The following is a 15,506-nucleotide window of genomic DNA, read 5'->3' as shown; positions in this document are numbered from 1 at the left end:
TAAGCGATTATGAAGAGAATCGGATTTTAGTTTTATATTTTCAGTTATGATGATGAACTCACCCATCTTGAAGCGACCCAGGTAATAGATCTGCAGCGTGAGCACCAGGCAGGTCACGATGTGGATGACGGTGAACACTACCCAGAAGTAGATGTTTGGGTACAACACTCCAATCAGACCTACACATTAACAAATCATTGATTTTATCAACTATTTTTCATTCCTGAAAGTATATATTGTTTTTACATTAGCTCCACACAGGAAATACATTAGCTCCATGAGGAAATAAATCCCTCAGGACCTGTGTCATCTTTGGGGATGCTGTGTGGAGGGTCTTTTTAGAGAAAGGAAAAGCCGTTCTGGGAAAGAGACTCCTGCTGGAGAGGTCAAAGTGTCTCCCTAAACCAGTCTCTCCCAATCCGACCCGTTATCTCGGTGTCCGAGATAACCATCGGGAACATAGAAATGAATGCTCTCCATGATAGCCGAGTTTTCAAACCATCCACGAATCAGTCTGAAGAAACGAGAAGCAATGTGTACATCCCTTCTGACCCGTAGATGGTTCATTCCAAGCACCCATTCATGAACATTGGAAAACGAGTAAAGCAAACAAAAAAAAAAACATATTGATAGACGGTGAAGTATTGAAAGAAGTATTTGAAATGAAATATTTGGGGGTAATAATTGACTCCAAATTAACTTTTGCTCAAAATACAAAACAAATTATTAAAAAGATTGCCAAAAAAATCTCACTGTTGGGAAGAATAAGAAGATTCCTTAACACAGTTTCCAGTAAAAATGTGTACAACGCAATTATTGTACCACACATAAATTACTGTAGCAGCATCTTATTCTTATCCAACGACGGTTTAATGAAACAAATGACAATTCTACAAAATAGAGCAATGAGAACCATATTGAAGAATAATAGATACACAAAAATTAAGAACATGTTGAAGGAGTTAAATATCTTGTCATTTAAACAAATTATTTACTTTAATACCATATTTTTAATCTACAAGATAATCAATGTGAATTCCTAAGAAAAATTGATAAACTAGAGAACAAACACACACATGAGACGAGGAAAAGAAATGAATTGAGACTCCCCTTCAGGAAAAAAACACAGAGTCAAAAGTCATTGATGTACGGAGCGTTGAAGATATTTGGAGAGCTACCAGAAGAAATAAAATCAGAAGAAAACATAAGAACATTTAAAATTAAATTACGAAAATATGTGATTGATTCATTTTAAATGTGTAACTATAATTATATGTATATAAGGATTGTATTAGGACATAGATAACTATGTACCTACTTAAAATACCACAATAAACAATAATAAACCCAAAAGTCAGTAGGATACAGCCACGGGTAGTCCACGCGTGAACTCCAAATTACCGACCTACTTTCAAGTTGTTGGAACTGCCCGCACATATGTAATTTTTGGTGACTGGCAAGGTTTACCAGCTTGCCACACCAAAACTCCTTACTAAGGAATTGAATAAACTGTGAGAACCCGGGTATCTCTAAAATTCCTTGCAGTGCGTAGACAAAGCCCAGTATTCTCAATGAAGCGCTACAAGCTTGGAGATACGTTATAAACATCGGGTGTCCATTGTATACCGGGGTAATACCAGGTATAACTCGCTCTAGTGAATGTCAAAATTAAACATTTAGATGCATTGAACTAAATCCGATTCTTTTTACTGAAGTCAAGAATTCTATCTATATCTGAGTGGAGTTGATTGCAGTGTTAAGTCTTCCTCGGACGTCTTCGACTTTTTCTAATATTAAAATCACTCTCTAAACATTCCTGGAACCAATAAGAACAAAATTGGACACCTACGGACATTGCCTTTTATTTTACATTATAAGTAGCTATTATAGGGAAACTAATTATGCAATAAACATAAAATTTTGATAAATAAATGAAAAAGTTATGTGGTAAGACAGTTTAAATTACAAAAACATGATTTCGCCAAACATTGAGTAATTACGAAATTATTGTCAGCTAGCACACGGTGCGCAAAATATCATTTTACGGCCGGCATGAGACCCACTCACATAGACCCCCCCCGTCCCAACGGTTAATCTGAAAGGTACCAACCTATAAACACAGCGCCGGCCAGCACCCCAAATGTTCCGTGAGCCCGAGCATTTATGTCCGGATGTCGGGACTGATAGATCTTCACCATGCATAGGACAGCCATTACGTACATAAAGGATGTATCTGAAATAAGACAAAAAACAGTTGTTTAACAAAATAACAGATTTTAATAGAAAAAGTATTGATACAAAATACATAAAGATATAAAAAGATTTATGTTATATTATTTACTATCACGGTTGGAATGGAATAGAGCCAACACTATTTATAAAAAGTAAAAATAGGAGAGGTCCATGAACAGACTCTTGGGGTACTCCAGAAAACAGTACTAGATCTCTTGTAAAAAATATATGGCTTGCGATCTCTGAAGGAATTAAAAACACATAAGCGTTTAAATGAAATGGGCGAGGAAATAGTAGTTTTTTTTTAAATATATAATTTTTATAATATAATAAAGTAAACATATAATATTCACCAAATTGGAAGTTGGTATTATTGGGACACACATGGTATGATCCTGACAAGACACCTTCCATCATCAGGGCCACTCCCATGGCGTAGTATAACCCATGGTGTTGAGGTATGCCGTAACGCTAGAAATAAAATAACTCTAAATAGATTAACTATTAATGGAACTAAAACTTAATGAAACACCTCTGAAAGCAGTGACGTTACAACAAAGACCTTACCTTACAAGAGTTATCATATCACGAGACTTGAAATGGGAATCGCATATCGCTGGGCTTGTCAAAAGAGCAAATTTATTTACGTATTTAATCAGAAAAGCTTTACTTGACCTAACACCGGACATGATGTTAAAAATATACAAAACATATGTGAAACCTCTCCTGGAATATGCTTTCCAAATATGGAGTTCACATTTGCCAAGGATATAAATTTAATATAAAAACTATTTACAAACAAATTCGTAGAGCTTTAAAAGACCAGCAACATGAAGATAAACTCAAGGAACTAAGATTACCAACAAAAGAAAGAAGAGAAAAGGGTGACTTTAAAAAATATGGACATTATACCTGAAATATTCACCACCAACAAAAGTACAAATCTCCGTGGACACTCAAAAAATTTTACAAAACACCTTTTGCATCCAATACTAGGAAACACTTCCTTGCAAATAGAGTGGTGGACTCACAGAAACTTGGAAGATTTTCTCCAAGCATGGAACACATCATCGATGCTAATAATATAAACCAATTTAACCTAATGAAGGCTGGAGCATACAACAGAAAAATAATTTTTATGCCTTCAGAGAAAACAAAAGTAGAATCAAAAATAGAAAAAGAAATAGAAGTTTTATTAGCCAAAGTGTTGTTGATATCGTTTTTCAGACATTTTTCAAAGCGTTAGGGTAAAAATCGCATTACAAATTATTCTAATAAGGATAATATTAGAATGCGCGCATGTTCTCCGGAGATCCATCGGCAGTTCACTGGTAAAAGCTCGATTGGATTCTTATTTCGAGAGAAGAAAGGACAAACTTATTTTTAAATAAAAAAAAATCAATGACTGTAACTCTTTTGTGAAATCAAATATGAACACATCAGCAGAATGCTCCCTGTTCATTAAATAATAATAATAAATCACTTCTTATGAAACATGCCAATCATTTTTGGCACAGACCATAGACATATGAATGTTAGTAGACCTGCCCTAAGTGATTAAAAGCGTATTATTCCCCACTCCCCATACCGGTTTCATTGGAGCCGGCTAGACTCGCGTATGGCTTCCCGTGAATCTTGAGAATGTGACGTCATCATTCTTGTTCGAACTAGCGTCGAGCTAAGATCGAGGCATTTTACGAAATAACACGGCAAAATGGTGGCTTAGCTATGAAAACTTGTAAAAATAGATGTGAAAAAGAGAATAAACTCAATTGTCGTATTACATTCCATATGTAAGCATTATTTTAAGCTTATTCACATCGTATAATATGGATCAGTTGTAGAAACATATACTATCACATCGAGATATATTTGTACGCATCGTTGGTTACTGGGAACTAAATTATGAACACTTATAAAAGTGTCTTAACTAAATACGTAAACAAAATATTCGACTCTGAAAATAGAAGAAGTTTTTTTTTGCCGAATTTGGACTTCGCAAATTTGTTCATAACGTGGCGAGTAATTTGCGCTCCCATGTAAAAATGTCTATTCATTCAAAAGCAGATTTTACTTTTAAGAACTAAATGGTGATATTATAATGCGAGATGCCTATATACTGTCAGATTGATTTATTGACGAATCACAGTCAGCTTTACCCCCTTCGTTCTTCAACAGTTGATTTTACCCCTCACCTTTAATTTCTAGTCTATATATTCATATGTCTGTGGCACAGACAATAAAAAAGTAATGGATATATTATAAATGAGCCAGGTTAAATTTCCTTCTCCTGCAAACTTCAATCTACCTCACCTCATTCCTCAAATCGGGGATGGAGCCAAGAATTGTAGTCAGACACTGGTTCTGGTTGCCAGTCTGGATCACTACCTGGAGAGCTATACTTGTGTAATGATTGGCATACCTTATCGAAGGTTGGATCGCAGTGCAACTTGTGTCTCCGCCAGACGAAGATGATGAAGAGTGCGCCCAGCAGGATATATCCGAGGTTGGAATACACGTGGTTGAAGTCAGACAGGAAGCCCAGTGGATGGGCGCACAGGAAGTTGTAGTAGAACTGGTCCTGGTTGCCAGTCTGGATCACTACCTGGAGAGCTATACTTGTGTAATGATTGGCATACCTTATCGAAGGTTGGATCGCAGTGCAACTTGTGTTTCCGCCAGACGAAGATGATGAAGAGTGCGCCCAGCAGGATATATCCGAGGTTGGAATACACGTGGTTGAAGTCAGACAGGAAGCCCAGTGGATGGGCGCACAGGAAGTTGTAGTAGCACTGGTCCTGGTTGCCGGTCTGGTTCACTATCTGGAGAAGAACCCTTTTTTTATACATTAACCCCCTTACTAATAAATGTGTTTTAAAATTTACACAACTAATAAACAACCATTTATATATACGGTAATATAAATGGTGGTGCCAATTTAAAACACGTTTATTACTAATGCCCTAAAACATAACTTACATTCATTTTATGAAAAATCACGGGATATTACAATTTAAGATTTGTGAAGCTGTGAGTATTTATAAAATATTTGCCTGAGGATCACGTTGCCTTTCAAAAACCAATATTGCCAATTTTTTTATAATAAAATTAATTTTTGTCGACAAATTAGAGACGTCAGAAATTTACCTTTCAAATGAACACTGTTGGTAAAGTTGAATAATCATCGGTCATAAACTTTAACAAAAGAAAAACACATTTCAAATAAAGAATTATATAATCAACGCGGCTCAAGCGTTGAGCAATCAACACATCTGCCTCGTTCATACAAAACAGACAAGTGGCGGCCATTTGTATTTTTCATCATTAATCCAAGTTTACATGGGACTGAAATATAACCCATATTAACAGATTTAAAAAATCTATTTATTTATTCGCTTCCACTTCTGTTTGTCGTAATTAATTATTGATTTATTGTAATTTTAATTAGGTACTTGTTTATTTGTGTTAATTTTTTTATGTGAATCCGCTTAAGACTTCCGAATGCTATTTTGTATATGAATACCACACGAGATTCCAAACTGTTCCCAGCCATCTGGAGCCAGTGAGACTATGGCATTCCCAATTGGAGTATGTTGTGAGGCTGAATGAAGTGGGGAAGGGAAAAAGACGGGGAAGAGGAATGCCAATGCCTACAAGCAACGTTTCGATTCTGAACGGTAGTTTTTATGACAAAATTGACTCCAAATATGATGTAGATTTGCCAATTTCCCACTTGTACCACTAATTTCGGGACACCGTGTGGTTACGCCAATACGCATTATACATCAATTTGCACATACATCTCACACACATATATACATACGTATTGATATAAGAGAGTATTGGTGTTCCTTTGTCCTACCTACTTCGATTCCTACACCTTTCTGTGCACATTGCAGTCAGTCTGTTACAATAACTCGAGCCGCATAGCTCACTATAAAAAAACCGCATCCGCTCGAGATCGTACCCCGCTTATTTTATTACATCTTTACATCCGTGTCAATATCGTGCAACAGGTACGTGTTCAGTGCCACTGCTGTGAGAAGAACAAAACAGGAAGAAACGAGTGCCATTGTTCCTAATGGTGAGTCCTTCCTTCCATTCAACATATTATTGTCTCATGTGCAGTAGTAATTACACTAAAATTCAAGGTCCTTCGACAAACATTTTTTACACTCCTAACACAACATAACATAACATCTTTTACACACCACCGTGTGTACTAGATAATATATATTGAAATATTTGAACTTACGTAAATTAATATCAGTTTAACACTCGATTATGCAGGTTGTGACCAGCTGCTAACCCTGTACAAATTTAATGTACATCTAAAAATTCTGTCTGTTCTGCATGTATTTCTAAGGAGCCTGCTGGAAGGAGCTTGCAGCACTGATCCCCTGTGAATGAGACGGACATGAGCGGAACACCCGTTTATAGTTTACATTGGCTTTATAAGAATGGGTTGTTACTTCGACTAGATTTTGTGTCGTGTGTTCTGCCCGGTGATATAGTGTTCCTATCTTTACACTGCACAGACAGAGGCGCTCTTGTATATAGAGTGTAAGAGTATGTCCTTCTCATATAGCTCGCTGAGGAACACGTCGTGTGGGGCTAATAATGAAGACTCACCCTCTGGTATGTGATGACGAGTTGCACGACTGGCAGCCCGTAGAACACGGCCACGGTGATCAGGTTCCACAGGAACATGGAGGAGCGATTTTTCAGGGCCATGGGATCCATCGTGCATAGCTCGTTAAGGAACACATCGTGCGGGTGCTCATGTCCGTCGGCCAGCGAGGCGTAGCTGTTTCTTCCTGGGGATAAATGTTTCAATAAGCATCTCAAATGCACACTGCTAGTTTGCAAAACCAGTGCTCACCTACGGTTATACAACATGGTGGGAAACGAAAAAAAATTTCAGTTTTTAGGTAATAGTTCACAAGGCAGATGGATCGTGAACCATTATTAGTTTAAACCGTGCCCACAAAAGTGTCGCCAACATTTTTCACTCATTTTACTGCAATTCGCATCTTCACAGTGGCACCTGGAATTTGATGTAACTACGGACCTAACTTTAGACATAACTTTCATTGGCTTGGGGCATTGATAGTCAGTGCAGTTTTTGTTTGTTTGTTTTAACCTTTTATAACTTCACACAAGTGTGAGTTTGTCTTTGAATAAAAAACTGAAATTAATCTGTTAGGAACGGAACCGGTGTCGATGGAACGTGAGGGAGTGCTTACGTTCTTTCACCCGCACGGGTTTCAACCAGTAAGTCGCCCAGCTCTGGGGGATCATAACTAAGACCTTTACTAATGTGGCCCATCACTATTAAAACATTTTTTTGCCGTTTGTAAAGGGTTCAAAGACAAACATTCCCAGGTTACGAATAACCTGACAACATTTGAAAAACGTAATACTACCATCATTATAAGTGAAAGATATTGCTTGTGCAACGATGGGAGACTTAATAACGACTGGGTGTGAATCAGTCGCATTTGTCATTACAGCCATTGACTGGTCAAATATAATAGTATGAAACCAATGACCAAACAATGAAACCGAACCTCGGCACAGACTAGTCCTAGTGAGGTTAATAGTTAAAATGTAAACAATGATACCGCATGTAAAGAAACAAAAAATAAATAAATAAATGAACAAGTGGACGCCCCAGTGGAAGTTTTCCAGAGACAAATAGAGGAAGTGGACTAACAGCTTGGAAAAAGAATGGAGTAAGAGGGAGAGTGACGACTGGAGAAGAATATCAAGAGACCAAATCCGGGAAGAACATTAATTAACTGAAGGCGAAACAGCTGTCACGCGTTATAACAATGACACAGCAGAACTTGTTAATAAATAAACTGTAAAGAAAAATATGATTTTCTTTAATTCAAGGCAATGCCGAGCTTGTCTCGTCATTGTGGCTGTGTGTGTCGTGGACTGTCACTGGCTGGATGTGCGCCACAGTACCTACACAGTCGACTCGATATTTCGTAATCTATGGTTTAAGACATAGTAAAAATAATCTATGGGTTGTGACAAGGCAGATTGATGGGATTAATTTCAATAATTGGTAATTGCTATCGTGATTGTGATTAAGGAATTGACATAACAATTAATAACATTAAATGTAGTTTCTTTCCTTACAGGTAATGTTTTGTTACTGAATGCTTTTCTTTATGTAAATCTTGTGAGATTAACAAAATAAACCTCTTCTTTCTTTACAGAGAAACTCAATTGTGTTTTAATTGACTGTGTCGTTCAAATCACAAGGAAAATATCATTATATATATATATTAATAACACGCGAGAGGAAAAAAAATTTCTCTGATTGTAGTACGTAGTTTGGGGAAACTACTTTATTTACTGTATACTATTTTTATGAACTATTATACACTATTTTATACTATTAATTATAAACTATTTTTATAAACTTACTAAAACATCATTTTGCAAAAAAAAAAGTAAGTTATTATAAATATAGCTGACGCATGGCGAGCCGCGTCAAAATTTTGGGTCAGCGCATGACGTAGGTATTAGGTTGCGGAACCTCGGTGTTCCAGAGGGCACACTCAGTTCAGTGAACATTGTGGAGGCACTGCAGAACCTCAGAAGTTGCATAGTTATAGCACATTCTCGGCTCGTCCCATTGCGCCGCTGGGTATTGTGTTTTAAAAAGTAATTTCCTGACGTCGTCGTGATAAAATGATTTTAAATAACAACTAGACTAGACTGTTAGCATTTTATATAAGATCATATTAAAATGAGAAAGTTTAGCTTACTTATTCCATAGTTATTTGTAACAACATCCAGGGCTGAACAAGCAATTGTTGGGCTGTCCTGCGAAATTGACACACCATTGTTACCTGTAAATAAAACATTATGTCATTTTTTTAAACCTTCAGGCTTATTTGTTCGCTCTTGGGAACAACTCATTCAATCTCCCTCGCTATCATGGTGAGAAATATGATCTATGATGTTAAAAAGAAAAAACACCATGCTTTATATCCAAATCTAAAAGTTAACCACAGAAGAACTAAAATATTCACCTTCATGAAACCAAAAGTTTCGAACGCAAATTAAAAAAAAATTTTGAAACTTCATGAATTTTTTATTAATTATTTTTATATGAAACAAAAAAAAGTTAGGTAACAATAACGTTTGTAACACATCGGTCTTATAAAATGCGTGTGTGTTTTATATATTTTTTCATTATCAGTAATTTTAGTTACAAAAATGTTAGGTGAGCTTTTTTAGATTTGTTTTTGATGTTTGCATTCAAAATTTGAAATTAATTAATTAATTAATTCAGAAATATTCAATTTATTTGGATTTAGTAGAAATACTCCGACCTTCTGTCAAAATATGGCAGAGGTCTGAGGAGTTAAATCGTAAGGGATAAGATTGTTTAACATTGTGCTGGATACGGGCAGGATACGTTGCAAGAAGAAATTCAATAAACCTGCTAGACGAAGGAGTATTGGAAGGTCTTAGTCTAGGTATGTGACATGACATATTAACCTGCAATCAACCTGCCTGTCTCTTCATTGCGTACTTAGGTGTTCCGGGCCTGTTCTTGTAGTATGTCAGCACCAGGTAGATGATGGCCAATGGTAGGTTAGGTTAGGTTAGGTTATGTTAATTGTAGTAACATGTATTAACTTGAGTTGTCCTCTCTATGACTGCCATGATCTTTGGCCTATTCAAGGTTGGTCAGGTCAATCTGAACCAGGTAGATGAAGATGATAACCAACCAGAAATTTTGGTAGAATGGTATAGGTTAGGTTAACACATTTCGGCCGGGTATTTTTCCGGGGAGTCCGGACGAAAATAAAGGTCCAGTGTGAATTTCTTTTAAATCGCTATATCTTCGAAAATAATTAAAATATTTTAATAAAAATTTCTGCATAATTACTGAGCATACCCAAGCTATAAAAGTACTAAATGAAAATCGAATATTATTTGAAATGCAACCCAATTAACCTTTGTAATATGTTTATTACGGTCCGCCTATCAGTATTTGCTCATTCCTGCTTTCTTTAAATATGCCCGACATCTCTCACTCGCTTGCACATAGGAGTTATAGGAGTTGATTGGGTGCGGAACGGAGAAAGAGATTCGGGTTTCACGGTCATAAAAACCCTCATTCCAGGAAATGAATTATTTCACTAACAAATAATATACTATTTTTTTGTTGAAATACCGATGTAAACGAAAGACACGAAAATAAATTTTAAAAAAGACTTACATTACGATACAATAATTATGTGTATATAGGAAATTTACAAAGAGATTGGTATATAATATTCATCTAAAAACGTTGAATAATTCCGTCTTTTCTGCCATTGAAATGAGGCCGGCGCAAAAGGTAGAACTACCCTTCCCGGCCTTAAGCATCAATTGACCTAACGGGTAGAACTACCTTTCTCAGCCGAAGTGTGTTAAGTAAAATGTTAATATAAAGGTTAATAACTTGCGTTCTGTTCCTCTCTCTCTATGACTTCCTGTTCCTTCTCTCTATGACTTCATACTCTTGCGACAGGTTAGGCCAATCAGAACTAGATATATAAAGATGATGCACAACCATCACAATCAGTACTATTAGTAGTTTGGGACAAGTTAGATTAGGTATTGTAACATGTATTAACCTGCATTTTGTTTCTCTTTCTCTATGACTTCTATGTTCCGGGGTCTGCTCTTGTGACAGATGAGGCCAATGAGGAACACCAGGTACATGGTGAGGATGACCGCCAGAGCCACCACAATGGCCACCCAGTACTGCTGGTAGGTTGGGATAAGGTAGGTATAGTAAAATGTATTAACCTGCATTCCGTGCCTCTCTCTCTATGACTTCCATGTTCCGGGGCCTGCTCTTGTGACAGGTGAGGCCAATGAGGAACACTAGGTAGATGGTGAAGATGACCGCCAGAGCCACCACAATGGCCACCCAGTACTGCTGGTAGGTTGGGATAAGGTAGGTATAGTAAAATGTATTAACCTGCATTCCGTGCCTCTCTCTCTTGTAACGATTTGAAACTACTCGCCCCGGTGTCAAGCGCTTGGAAGAACTAATTAACACAAGAAGCGTGCATTTGTGAACACAGCGACGGCCGGGTACATATTCATAGACCTCAGAGATTGCAAGCCAGTTCTAGGGGAATCGGACAACAGTCAGGAGGTGCGTCACGGAACGGATTCCAGAGAGATTTGCGCCATTAAAAACGTGAGCGATTGTCATCATGCTAATTAGATTTCACAAAATGGTTTACTTTAATTTTATAAATTTTGTTCTTCACAAGATGATTGGGGAGAGCTGGCGCCCTATGTAATCAAGCAAGATTAATATTTGAGATGTGAAACTTACCCTTTTAATTTTTACTACCCGCAGATTAACATATTAGTATTGTATATTCGCATCACTAGTCAGATTTTGTTTAACGATCTGAACATGCCCTGATCTTAATAATGAACGTAGAGTCTCTTGCTATTTAACTTGATGATAATGTAATTTAATAGATGATTAAGTATTTTGATAATTAAACTCAATAAATTTTGTTCTGAGCACTGACGCAATTCTTTAATTTCTGATTCCCTTATTTAAGATTGTGCAACACATGAGTTATATGTTTATACACTTTTCAGAAATTACACACTAATAATCTCGGTACATTTGGCCTCCCAACGTGGTTTAAACCTAGTGATGTGTTATTTTGTGGGTAGGATGTAAATTTGTGCTCAATGTTTTTTAGTGTAGTTAAAAGTCTCAAGTGTTAATCTTGCTAAGTTGTGAATTTATGATGACAGTCGCTCGCGGTTTTGATGCTCTGTGGATCTGTTTCGTGATGAAATTCCATAATTAAATAATCATTTTACAAAGTTTTTATATTTGAGTGTCCCCTCTAGAACTCAAGCGCTCTGCGTTTTTCACTGTTTATTGACTTACAGTACGCTGTAGTCAATTTTTTTTTTTTTGGTACGAGGCAAGATTATTGTCGTCGTGTATATTTGGTACATGTGCTAATTATTTATTTCATACCTACATAGCATAGTTTCTTCACGTCATGTCGGAACCGCAAATTGTTACGAGGAGTCAGGCCAAGATTCAGGATTCTGTGACAATGCTGAATAAAAATGAAGCTTCGCCGGAGGGACAGGCGGAAACGCAATCCTCTTCCTGCAAGCCATTCCCCGTGCACAAATGGAATCTGGTTTTTGACGGATCCACATGCGTACGCAATTTCATAGAACGTGTAGAAGAACTAGCAGATTCTCGTGGTGTAAGTACCAATAATCTATTTTCTAGCGCGATTGAATTTTTCACAGGCGATGCTTTGAACTGGTTCAGGGTGAACCGTTTTACTTTTAATTCATGGTCAGAGATTGTTGCGGGTTTGAAGGAGGAGTTCGAACTCTTGGACCATGAGAAACGTCTAGTAGCTCAGTTAAGAACTACATGTCAAAAACCCAAAGAAAACCTGGGTTCATTTATAACTACAGTCTTACGATTGAATAATCGCCTCTCTAAGAAATTGCCGGAAGAGGAAATATTAGAAATTCTAATGTGTAACATGTTGCCAAGATACATAAATAAACTTTCTCTTACAGTAATAACTATTATAATCCTATATATGTAATCCTATGCAATAATAACAATTATAATCCTAATGTCAAAAGAAATCAAAGGTATTTTTATAACAACAATCAAAGCGCTCAAAACGTGAATTTCAGAGAACCAGTGAGATGTTTCCGCTGTGGTCAACATGGTGTAAAGGCTCCTGACTGCAGATGCAAGAACCGAAAAAACTAGCAGCCCGGGTTGCCTGTGCAGTGGGCGAGGAGACGTCTTCTCTACTGTGCTGTGTGACTCCGGAGTGGTCTAATTGGCTTGCTGTCGTGGAGAAATTCTACCAGAACCTTAAATTTTGTTTGGGTAGGTCTTAACGTTTGATTTTCAATTTAAAAAAAAAATATATATATATAAATATATAAAAATATTAGCCTGTATCTTACAGTGGGAATGTCACTTCATGCTTGGGTAGCCTCTGAAAGTGAATTTTTCTTTTACATTGCACATGTTTTTTAAATAAAACCGCTGAGGCTTTGTACAGCTCGTAAGGGTTGACTGTAAGGGTGGGGTTGATGTACATATTTACATCTTATGTCCATAGGGCATAGAGGGCCTGTAGCGTGTGGATGTTTTTGCCTACATGAGACAGGGGAACTATGTGCTATGTGATATAGTGAAAGCAATTGGCTTTTGTTGCAATTTTTCTCGGGAGAAAAGTACTACATGTTTTTTAGCCTCTGAGAGTACATTTTCTTAAATGCCGCCATGCTTGTATAAGCCTCTGAGTGTGCACCTGATGAAATAGTAGATAGTGTTTTGGGCATTTTTTTTTTTGGAAGGTAATAATTTTTTTTAAAAATGGAAAATCATAACGTTAATTTCCTTGTGGTAGCGTGTTTTTGTTTTGTGTTTTCTTTTTGTTTTTTTTTAAAAGTAAAGGATTAAATTGTTGTAAATTCAGTAATTCATACTATTTCCAGAATATAGAGGATTTGTTGGAAACTCATAAACAGTGTTTTTATGGTTAGTTGTCCATTGATTTGATTTTTTTATAAATTTGGACTATTTTGGTCATTTTCCTTCTCTATTATAGAGGATTTATAGGAAACTTTCTTTTTGGATATCAAAGCAAAAATTTCTTTTCAATAAATTTAATAATGTAATATGCTTGCAGGTGCGTATTTTAATTATTTTATATACTTTTGTTTCCATTATGCGCAATAGTGGAAGCGATTAAAAGATTCCATTTAACGTGAGAGCATGACTAAAACTTATGTTCTCACATTGAATGCAATTTTATATTTGTTTATGATGTTATTTTGTTTGTCCGTGTCCAGGTATTACTAATATATGTATTTTGCTATTTTTTTTTTATACTTGTTCAGTGTGCAAGGGTGACCTACCCTTACCCTTACGCATTGAATGTGTGCATATGAATGTACATAATACTAAATTTTGTAAATTTATATATTCAAGTCATCAAATATTAAGTTTGGATGTGTGTGAGTACATTGTACATCCGTTTGGGATTTTGATGATTTTCATATGTACTTTTATCATATTCATTTTGAAATGGTTATGTAATTAACTGTTTTCAAGATGCGCTTGCTAGTCCGAAATGGTGGGCGTATCTTCAAGATAGTTTATAGTAGAATACAGTTGGGTATTATGTTTCGTTGTCTTGTTCTGTTTCTTTGTCTTGTTCTGTATCATTATGCTATTATTAATAAGTTTTTTATGCCCTTTGGGGATGTTACATACTATAAGCTGGAGAAATAGTGCATTTTCAATTGCAAGTGGTACAATACCGTGCCTATATTTATCAAATTATTAATGTTAATTTGGGTTATCCCATTCATTAATCTATAGTATCAAATGAGTATGTATATTCCTTGCAGGATCTGCTGGATATTGGTTACAATTTTCTTATAATAGATTAAATGATTTATAGTTAGTACTATTTATTATGTTGCTTTGAGTTAGAAGGCAAACCGAAGAGTTCATTAAGAATCTTTGGCATTGGGTTACTATTTTCATCACATGATAGCAATCAGATGCTTAGAATATCTATTTAGTAACTTTAGGAAGTTATGAAACCCTGCCAACGGTTTTCTATGTAATTTCTTTTGGTAGTGCTTATTTTATCCATTTGGGTTTTTTTTTTTTTCTTTTTGGATTCACATTTTATGTTGTTTTTTATCTTTACAAATTAGAATAAAAATAAATATAAATTAATTAAATAGAGAGATTTGAAATCCTCAACACAAAAAAATGCATGTGGCATATGCCAACGTCGGTTTACTTTTAATTTTATTTTAAAGATAATAAAGCTTCCTTCTTCGGGTTGCGGGGGTCATTCTTGAGCTCGGAATGACCTCAACAAGTCCAACTAGCATTCGATAATTCAATCAATACCTTGTTCTTGATCGAATCATGGAATGTTAATTGGTTCTTTATTCTTAGAGATTTACAAAATAGAATAAGAATAATTCAATTTTACTGCTAATTTCATCATCGGATTACATTTTAACTGAAAATTTAAATTTTGATTTATACTATACTACATTGGGGTATTACAGAATTTGTTTATTCACAAGCTAATTTATTTCTCAAATTTTATCAATATCAAAGACAAAACTTATTTTCACTCAGATCTATGGGAAGGATAATAATGTTCATCTTCATATAGAAATCTCAATATCTA

The 15,506-nt window shown here is 35.9% G+C and overlaps 1 protein-coding gene across 1 annotated transcript in view; it reads right to left on the bottom strand.

Moving 5' to 3' along the window:
• LOC149410631 (SID1 transmembrane family member 1-like) overlaps window positions 1-15,506 on the bottom strand; it is a 64,631-nt gene that overhangs the window by 12,799 nt on the left and 36,326 nt on the right. Inside the window, exons 11-17 of the mRNA XM_089648300.1 lie at window positions 11,059-11,293; window positions 9,018-9,101; window positions 6,865-7,049; window positions 4,872-5,054; window positions 2,586-2,703; window positions 2,111-2,233; window positions 63-179 (exon numbers count right to left, since the gene is read on the bottom strand). Coding sequence (XP_089504426.1) covers window positions 63-179; window positions 2,111-2,233; window positions 2,586-2,703; window positions 4,872-5,054; window positions 6,865-7,049; window positions 9,018-9,101; window positions 11,059-11,293 — 1,045 coding nt within the window. The remainder of the gene's footprint in view (window positions 1-62; window positions 180-2,110; window positions 2,234-2,585; window positions 2,704-4,871; window positions 5,055-6,864; window positions 7,050-9,017; window positions 9,102-11,058; window positions 11,294-15,506) is intronic.

The sequence above is a fragment of the Hesperophylax consimilis genome, chromosome 27 (assembly GCF_061612785.1).
Source record: "Hesperophylax consimilis isolate HC1 chromosome 27, BYU_Hcon_1.0, whole genome shotgun sequence".
NCBI classification, from domain to species: domain Eukaryota; kingdom Metazoa; phylum Arthropoda; class Insecta; order Trichoptera; family Limnephilidae; genus Hesperophylax; species Hesperophylax consimilis.
The sequence above is the reverse complement of the archived record's forward strand: the minus strand, read 5'-3'. Positions and strand labels throughout refer to the sequence as shown.